This window comes from Schistocerca americana, chromosome 3 (assembly GCF_021461395.2).
Source record: "Schistocerca americana isolate TAMUIC-IGC-003095 chromosome 3, iqSchAmer2.1, whole genome shotgun sequence".
Classification (NCBI taxonomy): domain Eukaryota; kingdom Metazoa; phylum Arthropoda; class Insecta; order Orthoptera; family Acrididae; genus Schistocerca; species Schistocerca americana.
Window position 1 is genome coordinate 543,837,902 of NC_060121.1, and position 20,972 is coordinate 543,858,873.

The 20,972-nt window shown below is 44.0% G+C and overlaps 1 protein-coding gene across 1 annotated transcript in view; it reads left to right on the forward strand.

Annotated features, from left to right (window-relative positions):
* Positions 1 to 19,185, forward strand: part of LOC124606215 — a 238,268-nt gene extending 219,083 nt beyond the window's left edge. Inside the window, exons 3-4 of the mRNA XM_047138188.1 lie at positions 1,982 to 2,172; positions 17,729 to 19,185. Coding sequence (XP_046994144.1) covers positions 1,982 to 2,172; positions 17,729 to 17,884 — 347 coding nt within the window. The 3' untranslated portion in view covers positions 17,885 to 19,185. The remainder of the gene's footprint in view (positions 1 to 1,981; positions 2,173 to 17,728) is intronic.
* The last annotated feature ends 1,787 nt before the right edge of the window (positions 19,186 to 20,972 follow it).

Here is a 20,972-nt window from a genome sequence, read left to right on the forward strand (position 1 = left end):
ATATGGTAGAGTGAACTTATATGTGTGAGCATTATACTATTGGGAATTGTCGTAGTGTCGTGGATACAATTTTGGTGTGCATTAACAGCTACTTAATTTTTCATGTATTCACGTTTGTTAGTCGGCTTGCAGGTTGTTTTACACATAGAAAAACGTAACTCTTACAACTTAGCCATTGTTTAAAACACTATGTCATCTTGCTGTTCGCATGTGTCACGAAGATGTTTTGAAGTGTTTGAAAATAATAGCGGTAGTTCTGACGACCGCTGTTCCTTGCTTATGTTTCTTTGTGTGTTGGGAGAGTGATTGTCTGTGTGTGTGTGTGTGTGTGTGTGTGTGTGTGTGTGTGTGTGTGTGGGTGGGTGGGTGCGGGTGGGTGGGTGGGTAGGTCTTCTGGGTCAGTTCTGTTTGTTAAAGCCGTAAAGAGTGTGTTATTGCGAAGTGGAGTGTGTTTACGGCGACATAATCTGTCTCCTACATGAAACACGGAACAGGATAGAAGAGCTAAAAGTAACATCAGCACCGTATGTCGACAAACACACTTCACAATGTAAACTGAAGGAAACATGGAATACCGCGCTTGGCAGCCGCGCGGACTCGAGCGCCTTGTCACAGTTAGCGCGGCTCTCGCCGTCAGAGGTCCGAGTCCTCCCTCGGACATGGGTGTGTGTGTTGTCCTTAGCGTAAGTTTGTTTAAGTTAGATTAAGTGGTGTGTAAGCTTGGGGACCGATGACCTTAGCAGTTTGATCCCATAAGACCTTACCACTACCACACGTAGCAGTCTAATGTACACTAAAACTGTATCCACATCACTACGGCATTGGTTGGTTGGTTGGTTTGGGGAAGACCAGACAGCTTGGTCATCGGTCTCATCGGATTAGGGAAGGATGGGGAAGGAAGTCGGCCGTGCCCTTTCGGAGGAACCATCCCGGCATTTGCCTGGAGTGATTTAGGGAAATCACGGAAAACCTAAATCAGGATGGCAGGACGCGGGATTGAACCGTCGTCCTTCCGAATGCGAGTCCAGTGTCTAACCACTGCGCCACCTCGCTCGGTACTACGGCATTCCCCAATAGAGTAACGCTCATCTGTATTAGTTCGTGCGGTCGCAGACGACATGCTGAACGCCGGAGAAATGGTAACAGAACATGTAGAAAATAACAGCAACAAACGTAGAGACCATGATGTGACTTTAATTAAATAAGGTATTGTAAAACCATTCACAGAATATAATATTTAAAACCAAACGGTACATATGTAATAAATGTTTATAAGAATACTCGTTTTACATGTTTTAGAATAAACAAAAACCCACTGGTGATGGTGATATGTCACTGAAGCTAATTTGGGAAGGAAAATAAATAAAGGAAAAGTGTTTTTCATCAAGGCGTGCCCATAACCTTATGTTATTGTTTTTATGCAAACACGGATCAATGGTAGAGTTTCAAGACAAAATGATTGACCCTGTATACAAATACAGTAATCACAATAACAGTAATAATTACTAATATAGGTATGGCATTTCAGGAATGTCAGTTTAATTAATACTGTATTAAGCAATTTACTCGTTACATGTCTGTCGAATGTGATTAATGACATTTGACAGAAATATATAGCAACACTGTAAAAGGAACGCAATGTGGAAAAACTCACTGGACTGGAGAAGAGCAGGAAGTGGCAGGATGAGGTTAATAGGTGAGAAGAGGGGAAAAGAAACAGCAAGAGACAGGGATGAGGAAAACACTAACAGTGTTCGCGAAGTGGCAGAAATACTGATTGCATCTGTAGCATGGCTGACTGAATGAAGTTGTTATGGATGTGTTCGTCGTACAGGCCTCACAAATCCTCGGATCGGAAAAATGTTCTGAATTTCTCGTATTGCAAAAACTGTGATATAATTTCTGATGTATCCTGTAGGCAGCGGGAAATGCTGCTGTCGCTTTAGGTGACCTGAACTTGATCGCGTGCTGTTCCTTGCAGAGGAGGAGCTCAGCAACTCGACGACGCCGACGCCGACGACGTCGCCGGGGTCACCGACGTCACCGCCGACGCCGCCGACGCCTATGGCGATGCGGTCCCGCGCCGGCGCCGTCTTCCTGCGGCTGCTGGACGTGCCCACGTACTCGCCCCCGGACGCTGCCGCCATCCACACCATCACCGGACACTCCAAGGTGGGCGTCCCCGCCATGTCCGCTCAGCAACATGTGACGTAGTACCTGAAACGCACACGAGGTAGAACATCCAAGTCCTCTTATGACTACGGTAGGTTCCGTTCCTCTTATCCACTACTGGGGTGTGAGACTAAGGGGAGGAATCGACTGCTGAGATGTGTAGGCATATTCTGTACGTACGGCGCGACTCAGAACTGCACGCGGGAGAAATGTTACTTAATGCATCATAGAGAAGATAAGGCTTTCGTTAACCGGAAGGTTGATTCCAATTTCTTGGAATCCCGCAAATCGTTTGATACTGTGCCAAATTTCAGACTGTTACAAAGGTCAGAGGATACGGAGTAGATTCTCAGACACGTGAGTGACTCGAAGACTTTTAAGTTACATAACCCCTGTACAGAAGAATGCTGAAGATTAGATGGGTAGATCACATAACTAATGAGGAGGTACTGAATAGAAATGGGAAGAAGAGAAATTTGTGGCACAACTTGACTAGAATAAGGGATCGGTTGGTAGGACATGTTCTGAGGCTTCAAGGGATCACCAATCTGGTATTGGAGGGTAGCGTGGAGGGTAAGAATCGTAGAGGGAGACCAAGAGATAAATACGCTAAGCAGATTCAGAAGGATGTAGGTTGCAGTAGGTACTGGGAGATGAAGAAGCTTGCACAGGATAGAGTAGCACGGAGAGCTGCATCAAACCAGTCTCTGGACTGAAGACCACAATAACATCAACAATCCAGTATGTTGTACTAGATGGAGCCTCTGTGTCAGATCAAGGAGTGGCCAGAGAAGTTTCATAGGACCGCTCTTGTACTCCATATACGGCACCGTGAAACACAAGTGATCGTACGGTAATGAAACTTTATGGAAACATATGTAAGGATGCGCGGAAGAGAAACAACAAAAATGCGTGTGAAAGCTTATTGCTTCAGTTGTTAAGCTCTGAGTATGAGACGCGATTCTACAGATTCTCTATCCAGTAATACAATACTTAGACCCATGAGTTTAGTTGTATTCGATTATGCATTTCATTACACCAGTAATACTTCATTTTCAGTTTACTTTCTCTTCGAAAGAATAATGCCATTAGATCTGCTCCAGTAAATGACGGATTTTGAGACTGATTTCTGTCTTCTTTAAACCTGAATACTCGGAAGTCACTGCTCCCACAATTATTTAATGGATTCCAACTTAGGTGTTTCCATAGTTGTAAAATAGTCTGTACTGAGTTGCTTTAAAATATTACTGATGTGTTACGAGTATGAAGAAATAACTATTGAATAACGAATACTAGTAACACTATTATTAGTACAATGGAAAAGAGACACTGCCTGGATTTTTCTTATCGAACCTCACGTTTCTCAAGGAATAAGCGACACACTGTCATTATTTTTCTTCTGTCTTTGTCCCGCACTGGCGTAGTGTTGGCAAGGTTATTAACGGGTTTGGCCTGGTTAATTTAAGAGGCGGCTGGCTGCCCTTCTCAACGCCATACAGCTACCCCACTGGACGGAATATGTGTACCCTAACAGTTTGCGTGTACCAGGTTTCTTGGTTGACTGGTTGGTTCAAATGGCTCTGAGCACTATGGGACAAAACTTCTGAGGTCATCAGTCCCATAGAACTTAGAACTACTTAAACCTAACTAATCTAAGGACATCACACACATCCATGCCCGAGGCAGGATTCGAACCTGCGACCGTAGCTGTCGCGCGGCTCCAGACTGTAGCGCCTAGAACTGCTCGTCCACCCCGGCCGGCTTGGTTGACTGGGGAAGGAGACCAAACAGCGAGGTCAGCGGTCCCATTGGATTAACGGAAGATGGGGAAGGAAGTCGGCCATGCCCTTTCAAAGGAACCATCCCCGCATTTGCCTGAAGCGTGTAGCTGTACGCATGTGAAAGTGAGCGACAGTTTTCTGAATATTTCCAAATTGTGTAACTAAAAAGGGACTTGGTTGCCAGCCAGATAGTCACTTAATGGAATGTGGGAAACAGCCGAAAAACCACATCCAGACTGGCCGGCACACCGACCCTAGTCGTCACTCAGCCGGGCGGATTCGACCTGTAGTCGGCGCATCTCCCCCTCCCGGAAGCAGCGCTTTAACGTGTTCTGTTATTAGGGAGGGTAATCAACACTCTGTCATTAACTATAAAATGCGTCTGATCACACTAAAGACTGAAAATGTTGGCACTAGCGGGGGGTAAAAGGTTCAAGGTCATCGAAATAAATGCATGGTTTACACTTGAGCAAACATTGCGAGTGACTTTCAATTTTAGCATCTGAGGAAAATGTCTCGAAAGGACTGAAGAACCACTCATAATATCTACACGTATATTGCAATGTGAAAAAAAAAGAAAAGAAACAGCCACACAGAGCCTTTAGAGATATAACGACACGTTCGCAGGCTACAGCGAGCTGTCTACCTCTGCTTTTACTACTCAGAAGGTATGCAACACGCCACATACGAAACCTGTTTCGCGAGGCAACCAGTTGTTGGGTACACTTTAACGAGTCTTGACAGCTGCCTACCATGTCTCTCGGATAAACGGGGCTAAAAATACCAGAGCCTGTCTGTTTCTGTGGTTTTTCTTTGAACGCAAAATTAACTACACTATGTCTACGAGTCAACTGTCCGGCATCACCTTAAAATCTAACTACGTGGTCCTTTGATTAAAGCCTTGGACTTGCGTTCTGGATAAATAGAGCTCAAATCCCGTCTGACTATAATCATTGAGGGTTTCAATGATCGGTCCCCCACGAAGGAGACGCTACAATCTCTTGCGTATCCTTGTTCAGTCTCTAACAACCAAACCCTTTGAACGGCATTATGTGAATTTCTTCTGTAGAGATACGAGCTTTAGTTCTGAACTGATATATACTTTAGTTAGGGACTATGACTGCCACCGGATACTGTTGCATCACCATTTGGAAGGCAATCCTACTTATTCGCTGGGTAGTCGTAAGGTTTTAAGTATTATCTCCGAAAAATAAGGTAACGTAATCTATTTTTGTTTATTGGCGAGTGTAGGTCAACAGTCCTGGTTCAAATTCAGACCTCCGCGCCGAACCGTAGCTGGCCGCCAGATGGGCCAAAACACAACAGCGCCGGTCCTTGGTAATGTGGAGTCTTCATCATCAGTTTCCTGATGTCCACATCCATATACGTACTACATAAATCATCAAACGACGCATGGAGGAGGGTTCGTGTAATACTGTACCACTGCTTGTCATTTCTTTTCCTGTTACACTTGCAAACGGAGAGAGGGAAGAACGACTATATTCATGCTTCCGTACTAGCCCTGATTTCTCTTGCTCTCCTGGACGTTACGCGAGATGTACGTCGGTGAGTTGCAAATGTCGTTCCTGTACGCTTTCTCAGCAGTGTTTCGTGGAAAGAACTTCTTCCCTCCATGAACTCCCATTTGAGTTCATAGAGCGTTTCCGTAACACTCATAGGTTGATCGAACCTACCGCTAACAAATCCAGTAGCGCGCCTTGGCGGTGATCCTAAACACCTGAGCAGTAGTCATGACTGTGTTCTGTACGCAGTCTCTTTTATAGACGAGCTACACTTTCCTAGAATTCTCCCAATACTCCGGACGATTAGCCGCCTACCCTATAGCCGAACTGACTCCTATTTGATGTTGCTTTGCAGCGTTACACCTAGATGTTTCATCAACGCGAGTGTATCAAGCGGCACAGCACTGATACCGTATTCGAATGTTCTAGAATTATTTTACGTTTTTCCACGTTTAGAGCGAGCTGCCCTTCATCATAGCAAATAGAAATTCTGTCCAAAGAAATCGGCGTGCTCCTACAGACACTCGAAGATGACAGTCACATTACGGCGTCTTCAGCAAACAGCCGCAGATTGCCGTTCATCTAGTCCGTCAGGGAATTTGTGTATATAGAGAACAACGGTGCATACGTCCATGGGGCGCTCCTGACGACTCGTCTAGTTTTCGATGTTAGCGGGTCCTTTTGCCTCTCCATTTCTTAAGGCGTATTGCTTCCTATTGAACGCTCCTGTCCAAGATCTCAAATACCGTCCTACCTCCCTTCTGGTTCCCAATACATTTCTCTTCTTCTACGTCCACAACTCAGGAGCCCCCAATCTTGTTCTAACATTCGTCCTCATTGTCCACGTTCCAGCACTATTCAGGAGGGCATTTCATGCAAAACGCTTTATCTGTATTATCATCAACTCTTTGTCCACATTCTTCTTCATATCTAAAAAATGCCTATTACGCCATAGCTATTCTGGAATTAATTCCCGTGTTGCACTTCTAGTCACTTTCTATTCCGCTTCCTAAGTGTTTAAATATAGGTGCATGTTCTAATGTTTCTTCACACAGCAGTGTATTTACCCGCTTATTGTACCATTTGTGTGTTAATCCATTTTTGGCAGCAGCTCCGGCATTTCCGTTGCTGCTGAAAACAAATTACTGCCGGATGCTCTACTTTACCACTGAGCTGCGTGCGGTTTTATTTTAGCTATTCTAGTGCTGTGCTGCGGTACTGTCATGCGGAGATGTGAGTTTGTACCACAACTGCAGAATTGCAGCTGCGAACAAACAAGTTAATGAACTACGTAATTTTTTTTTTCTAGTTGGTAGTTAAAACTACATGCAACCCCTCGTACTTCGAGGCGATAGATAAAATAAAGAATCACGACTCTACCCCAGTGGCTTCCAACTTTTCTGAAATCATTACTCCTGAGTGCAATCAGATATTAGCTAGTAACCCCCACCTTCCATCACGATCATCTTCAGCATTAGCACCTACACTGAGCTGACAAAAGTCATGTGATAGCGTGATAGCGATATGCACATTCACAGATATTATCGTACACAGAAGGTACAAAAGAACAGTGCTTTGGCGGGACAGTCATTTGTAATAAGGTGATTCATGTGAAAAGGTTTCCGACGTGATTATGGCCGGATCATGGGAATTAACAGATCCTGACGCGGGGTTGGAGCTAGACGTATGGCACATTCCGTTTCGGATATCGTTAAGGAATTCAGTAATTCGATATCCACAGTGTCAAGAGCGTGCCGAGAATACCAAATTTGAGGCATTACCTCTCACCACGAACAACTCAGTGTCCGACGGCCTTCAATTAACGACCGAGAGCAGCAGCGTTTGCGTAGAGTTGTCAGTGCTAACATACAAGCAACCCCGCCTGGAATACCCGCAGAAAACAATGTGAGACATACGACGAACGTATCCATTAGAAAAGTGCTGCAAAACCTGGGGTTAATGGGCTATGGCAGCAGACGGCCGACGCGAGTTATTTTGCTAACTGGTCGACATCGCCTACAGTGCTTCTTCTGGCCTCGAGACCATGTTATTTGGACCCTAGACAACTGGAAAACCGTCGCCCGGTCAGATGAGTCCAGATTTCTTGCCAAGTGCTGATGTTAGACTAGAGTGTGGTGCAGATCCCAAGAAGCCGTGGACAGAAGCTGAAAATAAGGCATTGTGAAAGCTGGTGGTGGCTCCCTAATGTCGTGGACTGTGTTCTCATGGAATGGACTGGGTCCTCTGGTGCAACTAAACCAATCATTGGTTGGAAATGGTTAAGTTCAGCAGCTTGGAGTCCATTTGCAGCCATTTATCGACTACATGTTCCCAAACAACGATGGAATCTTTATGGATGACAATGAGCCAGATTACCGCCCCACAGTTTTTCGCGATTGGTTTGAAGGACGTTATGGACAAGTCGAGCGAATGATTTGCTTACCTAGGTTGCCCGATATGAATCCCATCGACATTTATGGGACATAATCGAGAGGTCAGTTCGTGTAAAATCTCCTGTATTGATACAACTTTCGCAATTATGGACGGCTGTAGAGGCGGCATAGCTCCGTATTTCTGCAGAGGACATCCGACGACTTGTTGACACTATGCCACGTCGAGCAGCCGCATTACGCCGGACAAAAGGAGATCCGACACGATATTAGGAAGTACACCATGCCTTCCGTCACCTCAGTCTAATTAAACTTTACAATGAAAATGAATTTTCCTTGAATATCTTTATTTCTAACACGAAGAAAGAAAAATATTATTTAGTTTTTGTATGTGCTGTGTATTAAACCAAGAACTAATTAGACAGTTGTTACTGCTTATTTCTAACCTCTTCTTACAGAACTACGAAGCAATTCTTACCGCATCGAGGGTGGTACGTACAACTCGTCCTCAGAAAATAAGGCTAACTGTCCACAGCGAGGCGAGATATATGGGACTGAACCTCTCTCTAGTAGCCGGCCGAAGTGGCCGTGCGGTTAAAGGCGCTGCAGTCTGGAACCGCAAGACCGCTACGGTCGCAGGTTCGAATCCTGCCTCGGGCATGGATGTTTGTGATGTTCTTAGGTTAGTTAGGTTTAACTAGTTCTAAGTTCTAGGGGACTAATGACCTCAGCAGTTGAGTCCCATAGTGCTCAGAGCCATATGAGCCTCTCTCTAGTAGCGCTTGCTTCACCCAACAAAATTAAAATGTGTGAACTGCAATTAGGCCTACTGTTTCTAAATCGCTTGATTGCTGGACTCCTTACTTGTGAACAGGCAGAAATTGGAAGACTTCTGATTGCTAATGCTTTGTGTCTGTCCACTGGCACTAAAAAATCATAAAGTCTGTTATAACGCAGTGCAGGCGCTACATCAGTGTAGAAGCCACTAAATAGTTAATGTTGTGTTACGCTGTCAATTAGTTCGTTTGCTGATGCGAAGTGAATAGTGAAGCCTTCTCAGAGACGGCATTTTCATCAGATATTTAAGTATGTGTGGTGTGCGTGTTTCAATTTTACTGTCGTAGAGACATGATACAAAGTGTGTGTGCAGTAGGTGCACTGTTTGAGGAAGATAATCATAAATTTGTTTCACAAGTTGTAACTTCGACCACAATGTGTTAAATGTTAGTACTGGTTTTTTAAATACATTTAATTATTGGTAACTTATGTATTCCGTGTTACAGTCGTACTAAATACTGAATGTTTTAAAAATAATTTGGTTTCGTGACACAAAAACAGCTGAACCCTTTGCTTTTACCCCTCATAAAATTTTATTGTACCCCTCAGGGGGTAAGCTCCCCAGCGGGAACCATTGCTCTAGCCGTTACCCTGAGCATGCCATTATTTGGATTAATTTACGTGTGTGTTGCCTGTTTTTTCGGATATGTCCGAAAGCGCAACACCAAACATAAAAATACACGGGACTTGACAAGAAGTAATAATACCTTTAGAGTGTATGCACTTCTTGCGGGAATTGCGTGTGTGTGTGTGTGTTTGTGTGTGTGTGTGTGTGTGTTGGTGCTTACTGGCGCTCAACGTCGAGGTCATCAGCGCCCTGACACACATTAAAAGATACGAGTGTGGACAAATTTAGTAAAATTGGAACTTCAATCAATGAGGATAATGGGGACACTACGTATGTAGCGTACGATATATGGGAATATGGTTTGGACGGTAAATGTGCTCGAATAGCCAAAGTGGTTAAAGAGACCGCTGGCAACAAGCACGAAATCCGAGTTCGAGTCCCGGCCCGACATACCACTAAATTTATTTCATTGCTCGAATGCGGCTGCTATCGGAATTTCTCTTTCGTCATCTGTATTCAGTTTCCACATACAGGGTGCAACGGCTGTAAGATACGTCTAGTGATACTGGTGACTGACGACAGCCTACTGAACAACATTACATCAGTATTTTTCATTTGCAGACAAATAATTATAGCTATTAGGAGTAGTATGTTTTTGGGTTGGTTAGTACCTCCAAGTACATGTGACAAGAGCAAGCCATTGATGCTTAATTTCTCATTGAAAGCATATAAGGTGTTGAAGCATCGACACGTGGTCACAAAACGGTTGGCCTAAACTGCAGGCCTACTCCACTTAGTGGTGCAGTTACGACAATGCAGAAAACATTAGGTAGTAAATTAAGTAATGTCTTTGTGGGAAGACTTTCGACGCAGAGAAAAAACAATCAACACACTGAGTGTGCACATATTAAGGTACCACGTATAAAAATATCTGCACTTATAGCCATGACACCACGTATAAGTCGGGATTAATTTGGTCATTTGGGAGCTCTTATACAGAGTGATTATAATTAAAGTTAAGCTTTCAAACCGCTATAGAAATAACATCTCTGTTCAGAATGACGTCAAAAAAAAACAATTGTTCAAATGACTCTGAGCACTGTGGGACTTAACATCTGAGGTCATCAGTCCCCTAGAACTTAGAACTACTTAAACCTAACTAACCTAAGGACATCACACACATCCATGCCCGAGGCAGGATTCGAATCTGCGACCGTAGCGGTCGCGCGGTTACAGACTGAAGAATGACGTCACATTGCTACGGAATATTGTCAGAGAATGGGGGAAACGACTGGCAAAAGAAAAATAAATAGTTACAAAATGTAGCAATAGATGGCTCTGTAAGCATAATAATTGTATAGTAGTCGACTACAAATGATAAATGAATCGCCAGTCCCTGCGACCGAGCGGTTCTAGGCGCTTCAGTATGGAACCGCGCTGCTGCTGCGGTCGCAGGTTCGAATCCTGCCTCAGGCATGGATGTGTGTGATGTCCTTAGGTTTGTTAGGTTTAAGTATTTCTAAGTCTATGGGACTGATGACCTCAGATGTTAAGTCCCATAGTGCTTAGAGCTATTTGAACCATAAATGAATCATTCAACAATGCCTACGGTGTACGTTTGACATTAAACAAACTGTGCTACTCAGTGTGCATGGGTGTACAGGTGTGATACTGTGAGTTACGTAAGCCCCTCCACCACAGCAAGGTCATATCACATCGAATGGGAAAAATCGGTTTTTAATTATCCTGAGGCCAAAAAATGCATAAAAAGAATAAATAAAAATCAAATCGGATTATTAATTTCCGTGCGACTGGCGCAAAATATGTTGAGTATGCTGCCCACCGTTTTCTGCAACAATTTGAAATCGAGAAACAGTATGTTCGACAACTGACAGAAGTGTTTCTGGGGTCACGTTCAGATTGTGTTGCGCAATGCAATGCAGCTAAGTTTGCAGTCGGAACACTGAACACAACATCTTTCAGATAGGCCCACAGCCAGAAGTCACACGGATTAAGATCAGCTGATTGATACAGCCAGGCTGTAGGGAAATGGCGGCTGATGATTTTAGCATTTCCGAAATGTCGTTTCAGCAGCTGGTTAACTGGATTTGCAATGTGCGGATGTGCGCCATGTTGCATAAAAATGATCCCATCCACACATCCACACTGTTTGAGAGCTGGAATGACGTGGTTGCGCAAAATACAATCATAGCGCTTACCAGTGACGGTACAGGTAACAGGTCCGGAAGCACCTGTCTCTTCAAAAAAATATGGGCCTATGATAAATGATGCCGTAAACCCGCGCCACACAGTGATCTTGTCAGGATGAAGTGGTACTGGTTGGTTTGCTTGTGGGTTTTCCGTTGCCCTTATTCGACAATTCTGTGTATTGACATATCCTGTCAGATGGGAGTGGGTTTTGTCTGTCCACAAAATCTTCCATGGCCAATCATTATCCACTCCAATTCGAGCAAGAAATTCTAAGGCAAAGGTCTCTCTTGGTGGCAGGTTAACAGGAAGCAACTCGTGCACACGGGTAATTTTAAATGGATAGGAAAGAAGGATGTTTCGTAGGATTTTACACACCGTGCGCATGGGTATGTCCAATGATCGGGTAATTCTCCGTGCACTGAATGTCTGCACACCACCACTCGTCTCCTCTTGCATTGCTGTTGCCACTGCTTCCACTGACGTCCAATTAATTCGTTTCCTCCCTCTACCAGGTTGCAGACCAAAAGAACCCGTCTTTTCGAATTTCCGAATCATTTTCTCCAGACCGACGGCAGTCATCGGACCAACGCCTTTTGTTGAAACCCTTCAGTGTCCAGACCTTCTGCAGAGCGACGAGTGCACAGTCATCATTCTTGTAATACAGCTTTACAAGCAGAGCGGGATCCGGCACTGAGGCAGTCATGGCAAACGTGGCAGACGCGAAAGGGGGAAAAGCCGTGTTCCCGGCGTGTTTATACCAAATTCAGTGGCTCGTGCGCATGACAGGTGTTTTCATTTACGTATTCTGGCACATACATCGCCATCTATTGATCAATTTTCACACTATTTTTTTTCTTCTGCCATACGTTTTCCTCCTTTCTCCGATAATATTCCGTTTCAATTTGATGTCAATCTGACCAGTGGTGTTATTTCTATAGCGTTTTGAAAGTTTGATTATCATCACCTTGTACATCTTTCGTCTACCGACCTTTTGGTATCTGAGGACACGACTTTTGTAACTGTGACTTGACTTACCTGAAGCGACAATTGGTGAGTGCGCTTCGTATTGGCGAGGTGTGTGCTGGTAGGGAGAAGTAGCACGTGGCTGCAGTTAGCCGCCTCCGTTACACTTTCCGCGGCCCCCGACCGCAGTTTTCACTGGCTGCCCGGGATAATTAACGTGGAAACCGGCTTGTCCAGCGTCGCATCTCGGGAACCTGCTCAGTTGAGCGGCATCGCGAGCTGTAAGCGCAGGTCTTCATTTCCACGTGCACACCTTCGTACCACCCTCATTTCTACATCTAGCACATAACACTCATGCACTTGTCTGATGGGCTTGTAGTGATTTCGCCGGCCGCGGTGGCCGTGCGGTTCTGGCGCTGCAGTCCGGAACCGCGGGACTGCTACGGTCGCAGGTTCGAATCCTGCCTCGGGCATGGGTGTGTGTGATGTCCTTAGGTTAGTTAGGTTTAAGTAGTTCTAAGTTCTAGGGGACTTATGACCTAAGATGTTGAGTCCCACAGTGCTCAGAGCCATTTGAACCATTTTGTAGTGATTTCAGTGCTACAGTGCTACTATAAGCAGCTGAAATGCTCTCTTCGTAGTTCAAGTCAGGAGATAGGGTGACACAAATTGTTACCAATATCCCTGTCTAAGTTAACTGGCCCTTTTTGGAAGCCACGTATGCACAATGCTTTACCCGGTGAAAGATTTAAATTATGTACGTGTATCTTTGACCCTTTTAGGCTGTCGAGAAATAATTACTAAGGTCTTCACAATCGTGAAAGCAATAAAGCGCAACTGGGACACTGAGCAGACAAGAAATTATTTAAAACAAATAGTCAACACAAAACTCTGCGTGAAATAACGTAAATGACATGTACTACAGTAAGCTTAACACACATCGAAGTCTTCACATAGCTTTGGTGCAAGTGACGGACTAAAACTTACAGAATGGAACGATTGCTACCTGAGATGTATAGCTTCACTTATTTGGAACCGGTTCCCGTCAGATCACCGAAGTTAAGCGCTGTCGGGCTGGGCTAACACTTGGATGGTTGACCATCCGGTCTGCCGAGCGCTGTTGGCAAACGGGGTGCACTCAGCCCTTGTGAGGCAAACTGAGGAGCTACTTGATTGGGAAGTAGCGGCTCCGGTCTCGGAAACTGACATACGGCCGGGAGAGCGGTGTGCTGACCACATGCCCCTCCATATCCGCATCCAGTGACGCCTGTGGGCTAAGGATGACACGGCAGCCGGTCGGTACCTTTGGGCCTTCATGGCCTGTTCGGGAGGTTTGTTTGGCAGGAAGCTTTACAATTTAACCTCTCAATAAAACGTGACTGTTCTTTGCACCGCGTAACATACATGGGTACAGGCACAGGTAGACAAACGACAAGCCAAGTTAAACACTAACCTCAATTAACCGGGCCAAACAACAAGTTTCACACTCTAAACTTGTACGAAAGCAGTTTACCAAGAACTTTATCTCAGATGTAGCAGGTGTAACACTAACACAACTAAATGAAGTAGACGAGCGTGGCATAGAAGACATCAGAAAGAAATACAACGCCGTAAAAGCCACGATGGCGGGCAAAATATCGTCACTCACTCACTTGATCGACCTCTCAGGAGAGCTTCTGTAAAGTTTGGAAGGTAGGAGACGAGATACTGGCAGAAGTAAAGCTGTGAGTACCGGCCCTGAGTCGTGCTTCGGTAGCTCAGATGGTAGAGCACTTGCCCGCGAAAGGCAAAGGTCCCGATTTCGAGTCTCGGTCGGGCACACAGTTTTAATCTGACAGGAAGTTTCACTTTCCTTATTCATTTATTTTTTAAAATTCATTAACAAAAAATACGCTGGGTAAACGAATAAGAACAACGTTACTTAAATATACATTTGAAATCATTCGTGCAGTAATATTCTACGGACAAGGGTAGATAACTGCAAAACAAAAATAAAAATAATAATCGGCTTTCGATCACGGAGCGCAAAAGTGCGAAGAGCCGCGACTCTAGCCGCTGTACTACCGCTTCGGTTGTGCTATTTATTCGCTAAGAGACACAGAGGTTACCTTGAACACTGTAACCGTCGTTTTCTCAGAAACGGTGGTGTATCTACATATAAGCTGAGACACAAGTTCGCTCATTTTGATCCCTCTTCCACCGAGCGAAGTTTCTAAGAAACCGGGTTATGGCTCTTGTTGTGTTCTCCTCGTCAGATCCAGTCAGTTAGCAGGTGTGGCACCTACACTACTGGCCATTAAAATTGGTACACCACGAAGATGATGTGCTACAGATGCGAAATTTAACCGACAGGAGGAAGATGCTGTGATATGCAAATGATTAGCTTTCCAGCGCATTCACACAAGGTTGGCACCTGTGGCGACACCTACAACGTGCTGACATGGGGAAAGTTTCCAACCGACTTCTCGTACACAAACAGCAGTTGACCGGGGTTGACTGGTGAAACGTTGTTGTGATGCCTCGTGTAAGGAGGAAAAATGCGTACCATCACGTTTCCGACTTTGATAAAGGTCGGATTGTAGCCTCGCGATTGCGGTTTATCGTATCGCCACACTGCTGCTCCCACTGGTCTAGATCCAATGGCTGTTAACATATTATGCAATCGATGGGTTCAGGGGAGTAATACGGAACGCCGTGCTGGATCCCAACGGCCTCGTATCACTAGCAGTCGAGATGACAGGCATCTTATCCGCATGCCTGTAACGGATCGTGCAGCAGCCACGTCTCGATCCCTGAGTCAACAGATGGGGACCTTTGCAAGACAACAACCATCTGCATGAACAATTCGACGACGTTTGCAGCAGCATGGACTATCAGCTCGGAGACCATGGCTGCGGTTACCCTCGACGCTGCGTCACAGACAGGAGCGCCTGCGATGGTGTACTCAACGACGAACCTGGGTGCACGAATGGCAAAACGTCATTTTTTTGGATGAATCCGGGTTCTGTTTACAGCATCATGATGGTCGCATCCGTGTTTGGCGACATCGCGGTGAACGCACATTGGAAGCGTGTATTCGTCATCGTTATACTGGCGTATCATCCGGCGTGATGGTATGGGGTGTCATTGGCTACACGTGTCGGTCACCTCTTGTTCGCATTGACGGCACTTTGAACAGTGGACGTTACATTTCAGATGTGTTACGACCCGTGGCTCTACCCTTCATTCGATCCCTGCGAAACCCTACATTTCAGCAGGATAGTGCACGACCGCATGTTGCAGGTCCTGTACGGGCCTTTCTCGATACAGAAAATGTTCGACTGCTGCCCTGGCCAGCACATTCTGCAAATCTCTCACCAACTGAAAACGTCTGGTCAATGGTGGCCGAGCAACTGGCTCGTCACAATACGCCAGTCACTACTCTTGATGAACTGTGGTATCGTGTTGAAGCTGCATGGGCAGCTATACCTGTACACGCCATCGAAGCTCTCTGTTTGACTCAATGCCCAGTCGTATCAAGGCCGTTATTACGGCCAGAGGTGCTTGGTCCGGATACAGATGTCTCAGGATCTATGCACCCAAATTGCGTGAAAATGTAATTACATGTCAGTCGTAGTATGATATATTTGTCCAATGAATACCCGTTTATCATCTGCATTTCTTCTTGGTGTAGCAATTTTAATGGCCAGTAGTGTAATTCATCTTATTATTTTGTGGAGTGATGACGTGAGGAGCATAATTGTGCATTATTGAGTACCTTTTCAGTTTTTATGGTAAAAATTAGTTATTTACAATGTTTTTAGATTCTCTTGACAACTGTGAGATTTGGCAGTTGACATTTCCACTCTTTCTTTGTACCCAGGAAATAACTGTACAGTGCATGACGGAAGGTACTTAAATCATTGTATAGTAGAGCGTCGATTATCCGAAGTAATTGGGGGACATGGGTGTTCGGAAAACTGGTTTGTTCGGATAATCGAACTGTACATGTTTATTTGCCAAAAACAAGTACTGTACAGTAAATTTATTCATAAAATCAGGCATCTCTTTCAGTATTACAAAGTTACATACAAAGGCAACTTCAGTAGGAATATATAGTATGTGGCACAGTTTATTAAACAAAAATGCACATATTTCATACGAATTTTGCATGAACAATACACACAGTATACAAAATTAACGTTTAAAAAAATCCTTTATTTTGGTCTGCCTAAGCAAGCCTACACGCTTACGAGCAGCTATGTCACGTACTTTTTTCATTACAGATATCTGAAACTGGTCACTTTCATCTTGGGCTTCAAACCATCGCAAGGAAGTATCTAAACAAGTGAACGCCTCAGAAGCTGTTGGTATACTTTCGTCTTCACTTTCTGGAGCACTGATTGATGAGATACTGGCGGCGTCATCTTTATTAGTGACGACGTTTACAATCTCGCTGTCCTGCATGATTTGGTGTCCTGGATCTGCATCATCGATATTCATCCATTCATGAACGTCTTCTTCATCCCATTCGTGGCAATCTATTTCTTTTAGCATACCGAGAATTTCTGACATAATATTCTGTTCGTCAGTTTCAATCATACCTTGTGAATATTCTTCTGTGTCCAAAATTTTATTGCAGGCTTTCTTCAAATTCTACACTATTCCATGCTGCGCTGATCATGTAGGACGCGTCTTTCAAGGCAATATTCTTATGATTTCTTAAGAGACTTTCTTCTCCATCCTCTTTTCTTTCTAACAATAACTTACGCAGCAATTCTTTCCTGTAATACCGTTTGAAAGTCTCAACAACGCCTTGATCCATGGGCTGCAATAAGAAGTCCTTCAAAACTGCGCGGAGCGGCACGCCTCAACTCTAAGCTGGCGCAGCTGTTGTGAACAGCTTTGATACTGCCGCTACTTCTACTGCCAGTGCCAAGCCGACAGATGTGTGCTGATTGTTGAAACACAGCGACTGGCGGCTTGGCCTGTCAGCAGCGCCTTGTGAAGGCCCCATTAGAAGCAATGTTCCGCCAGCGGTGGCCCAGTGCGGCGACTACTGTGGGAAACTTGGTTTTGGAGTGAGGGGGATGATGGACGGTAGGGTGGGAGAGTAACAGGTGCGAGCGAGTACGCAGTTCGGTTAAGCGGACGTTCGGATAATTGACGCTCTACTGTACAATGCACGGCGAAGGATACATCCCGCCAGTATTAATGTTCCAATTTAGTACTCCATTACTGTATTGAGTAAGCGTGTGTCAGTGTGTAGGCTAAAGTGACGCTCTTCTGGCGCTGATGTTGCAGGTGTCGACGGCGGCAACGTCAGCTACACCGGGAGGCCGGACGTCGCGGGATTCGTACCTGCGCCATTTCCCAGACCCCGTGCTGGACGGGAAGGCCCAGCAGGACCTGTCGCTAACGGCCGCCGACCACACGCGCAGCCAGAAACCCTCGTCCTGAGGACGCCTCACTCGTGGAAACCTGCTGAGGCCAGCGCCACCGCAGTGAAGTGACCAAGCAAAAGTGATAGGACTCTCTGTCAAAGGACACTGCTATTACCTCGCCACATGAAGGCGACCCTGAACCGCTAGTCCCACGTATTTATAGCCATACTGGCAATTTACACTACCCTATTTATGTCAGAGTTAACTAACAATTACCTGCAAGGAGTCACTCACTAACTACGGTACTTTCAGCCCATCTCAGTCTGACAAGCAGTGTTTTATGCGCACTGCCATGATGCTTTGGTCAGTCGTTGCAGCAGAAATATTTTCTGCAAATCTTTCGAAAATCATTAATAGGCACTAAATTCGTTTATATGAGAAAGAGCGTTGTCTCCTCTTTTGTTTAGCTGTGTTGCATAAATAAGCTTTGCTACAAAGCCGGAAATAGTTTCCAGGATAGCTATTTGACATAGAATCTGAGTATTATTAATAGTCCAGTTTTCTCTGTCTCATAATCATAACGATTTTTGTGGCTGCGAGACATTTTGTTGTTCTTGTTCAGTAGCGAAAAAGCGTCTTTCAAGACAAAAACACGAATATAACCAGCCACAATTATACTCTGAGTGCAAACTTTTGACATCAGTTTGATACAGTATATTCTTCGAAGTAGAGAGCACTTTTGTTTTTATGGGGAATATCGTAGACACCTGCTACCAGTTTTGTAGTTTGTGGCGATACAGAAACTTAGTTGGCTCCTGCTACAGAAATCTGTTTACTCCCACAGATAAATCACAAGAAGCTTGTTCCTCTCTCAATTCTGGCATTGTCGTCAGATAATATTCATTTTCTTTCAAAATTTTACGTGTTTCATTTCGTTGTTCTCAGTGCGAATGTAACGGTTACACGAAATAATTTTAGAACAGAGTGGTACTTGAGTGACTTTTTCCAGGAACTGACATAATCGAACCGTATATCAAACATGATGTATAGTCCTTGATATGAACTTAATGTGCACCCACCATTATCTTCATACCCAAGAGATGTTTAGATTTCGACGGGAGTCGTCGAGCAATCTTACATCAATTTCCAGAATGAAAGAGTTTGGGAGTGAACGTGCGAGTGCGTGCAGTGAATAGTTCAATAGTATTTATATTTCAAGAGAGTGAATGTATAAGAAACACATTTAAATAAAATATTGCATGTCTTGATTACGTATCTTATAGTAAGATGCGCTAAATCAAATATTTTTTCTGCATTGTCGCTTTGTGTGTTCTTAAGTTATTTCAGTCAAACTATACTACCATATTATTGGTTATTTTTCAGACCGCATACAGATGGACAGTGCATGAATAAAATCGACCCTTTAAAAGTTATGTGCCAGTAGATGTGTCTTCGAAATAATCACGATAAGTTCACTAAATGTAATTATTTATGATACCACATTGTGTATTTTTATACATAATTTTAGCAACTGTAATAAAACTTTTAAAAAAGTAGTCTTGTTATTGACATTAGTTTTAAAACCTTTGTGATCACTTAGTGCATATTAAAAGGCAGCAGTCTTTTGCACTGCACTTACAACATGTTTTACCACTGCACAGAAAACGCTTGTTAAATGTGGTACGCACTTACAGGTGCCGTTAATTCTATTCAGTCTCAATGCGACCATACTTCTCTTCATGGTAATTAAAAAAAAAAAAGGAACATGAAAGTTTCTGGGCCTAGTGGTAAAAGATTGAATAATTAAGGACAAGACAAAACTACACTAATTTTTCGATGTCACCTCTGGTTAATACACTTAGGCCAACGTTTTTTACACTTTTAAATTCTGTACCTAGCGTGTGATTTTGGAATTCTACAAAATACTTATTTAAGGCTGCCTCGATAACTATAACAGACTCAGAATGGATGTTAACCACAAATTTCCGAAATGTGAGAACTGATAAAAGTCTGAAGATGCCGTAGCTGATGAATGAGGTGGATGCTTCAATGGGCAATGCTATTAGCAGAAATAATTTACTTCAGCTTTCTACACGATAATCTAATAAACCTCTGGACGAACATATGCTACATATTTTTAATATATATGATACATAAATATATATTTAAAATTTGTTCTGTTATCAAGGATAAGTCGACATGTAAAGTTGTTTGCAAAAGTCTGGAAAAGTTCTTGACCGACTTACTTCCAATTTTAGCACGTTACTCTACTAACAAGGGGAGGCCGCCAATTGTGAAATTCAGATTCGATTCATACTGCTCATAATAAAAGCTCATGGCGAGAGGTGTAATGTGGCAAAGCACCAAGATGCACTTCTCAGCCGTTGTCGAGAAAATCGACAGTTAAAAGAAACCGTTGCGGTGAAATACTCTCTACGATTAATAATTTTTTTCTAGAGCGTCATAGCGCAGCGGTAAGCGCTGGGGTTCGTATTCCGAAGGTCGCCGGATCGAATCTCGCGCCATGCAATGTTTTTTTATTATTAGTTTTTTTGCAATTCATTAATGAATTGCTAATGCATGTTGGTGAAGGCGGATCGCTCTCCAATTGTACCGCCTCCATTTTTCCGTTTGTTTAACAGGGTGTACCAAAGCTGTCCCGTCCGCACTGATTTTCGACGATGTTGCGGTAGGGACCGCATCTACCTTCTTTCGAAGTTAGTAGGCAACTACGCTGTTATGGGGCGGCTCGTTTCGGCCCATTCAACATCTGTCCTTCAAGTGTAACGAGTGAGTAACGCAGTTTATATTTCATACCTGCCGCAGCAAGTTTGTGTTCGTGGGGTCTCTATTCTAATTCGAACGTTTGACTTACGCTATACGTATTCGTTTCTACGTCTTCCGTTAACTATACGTCGTTAACATTATGAAGGCATTAATAATATTTGTGAAATACAACTTTGTTTGCGGAAAACATAATGATGTTCGAAGTCGCCAGTTTTTCCACGACAAACGACTTTCAAAAACTTATTGTATGCATAATTGTTGCAACTGATTGCCGGGAATTATATATTGACATTGCTAACACCTTTCTATTGGTCTTTTTCACTGACGCACATGTACATTACCATGAGGGGTGAGGTACACGTACACACGTGGTTTCC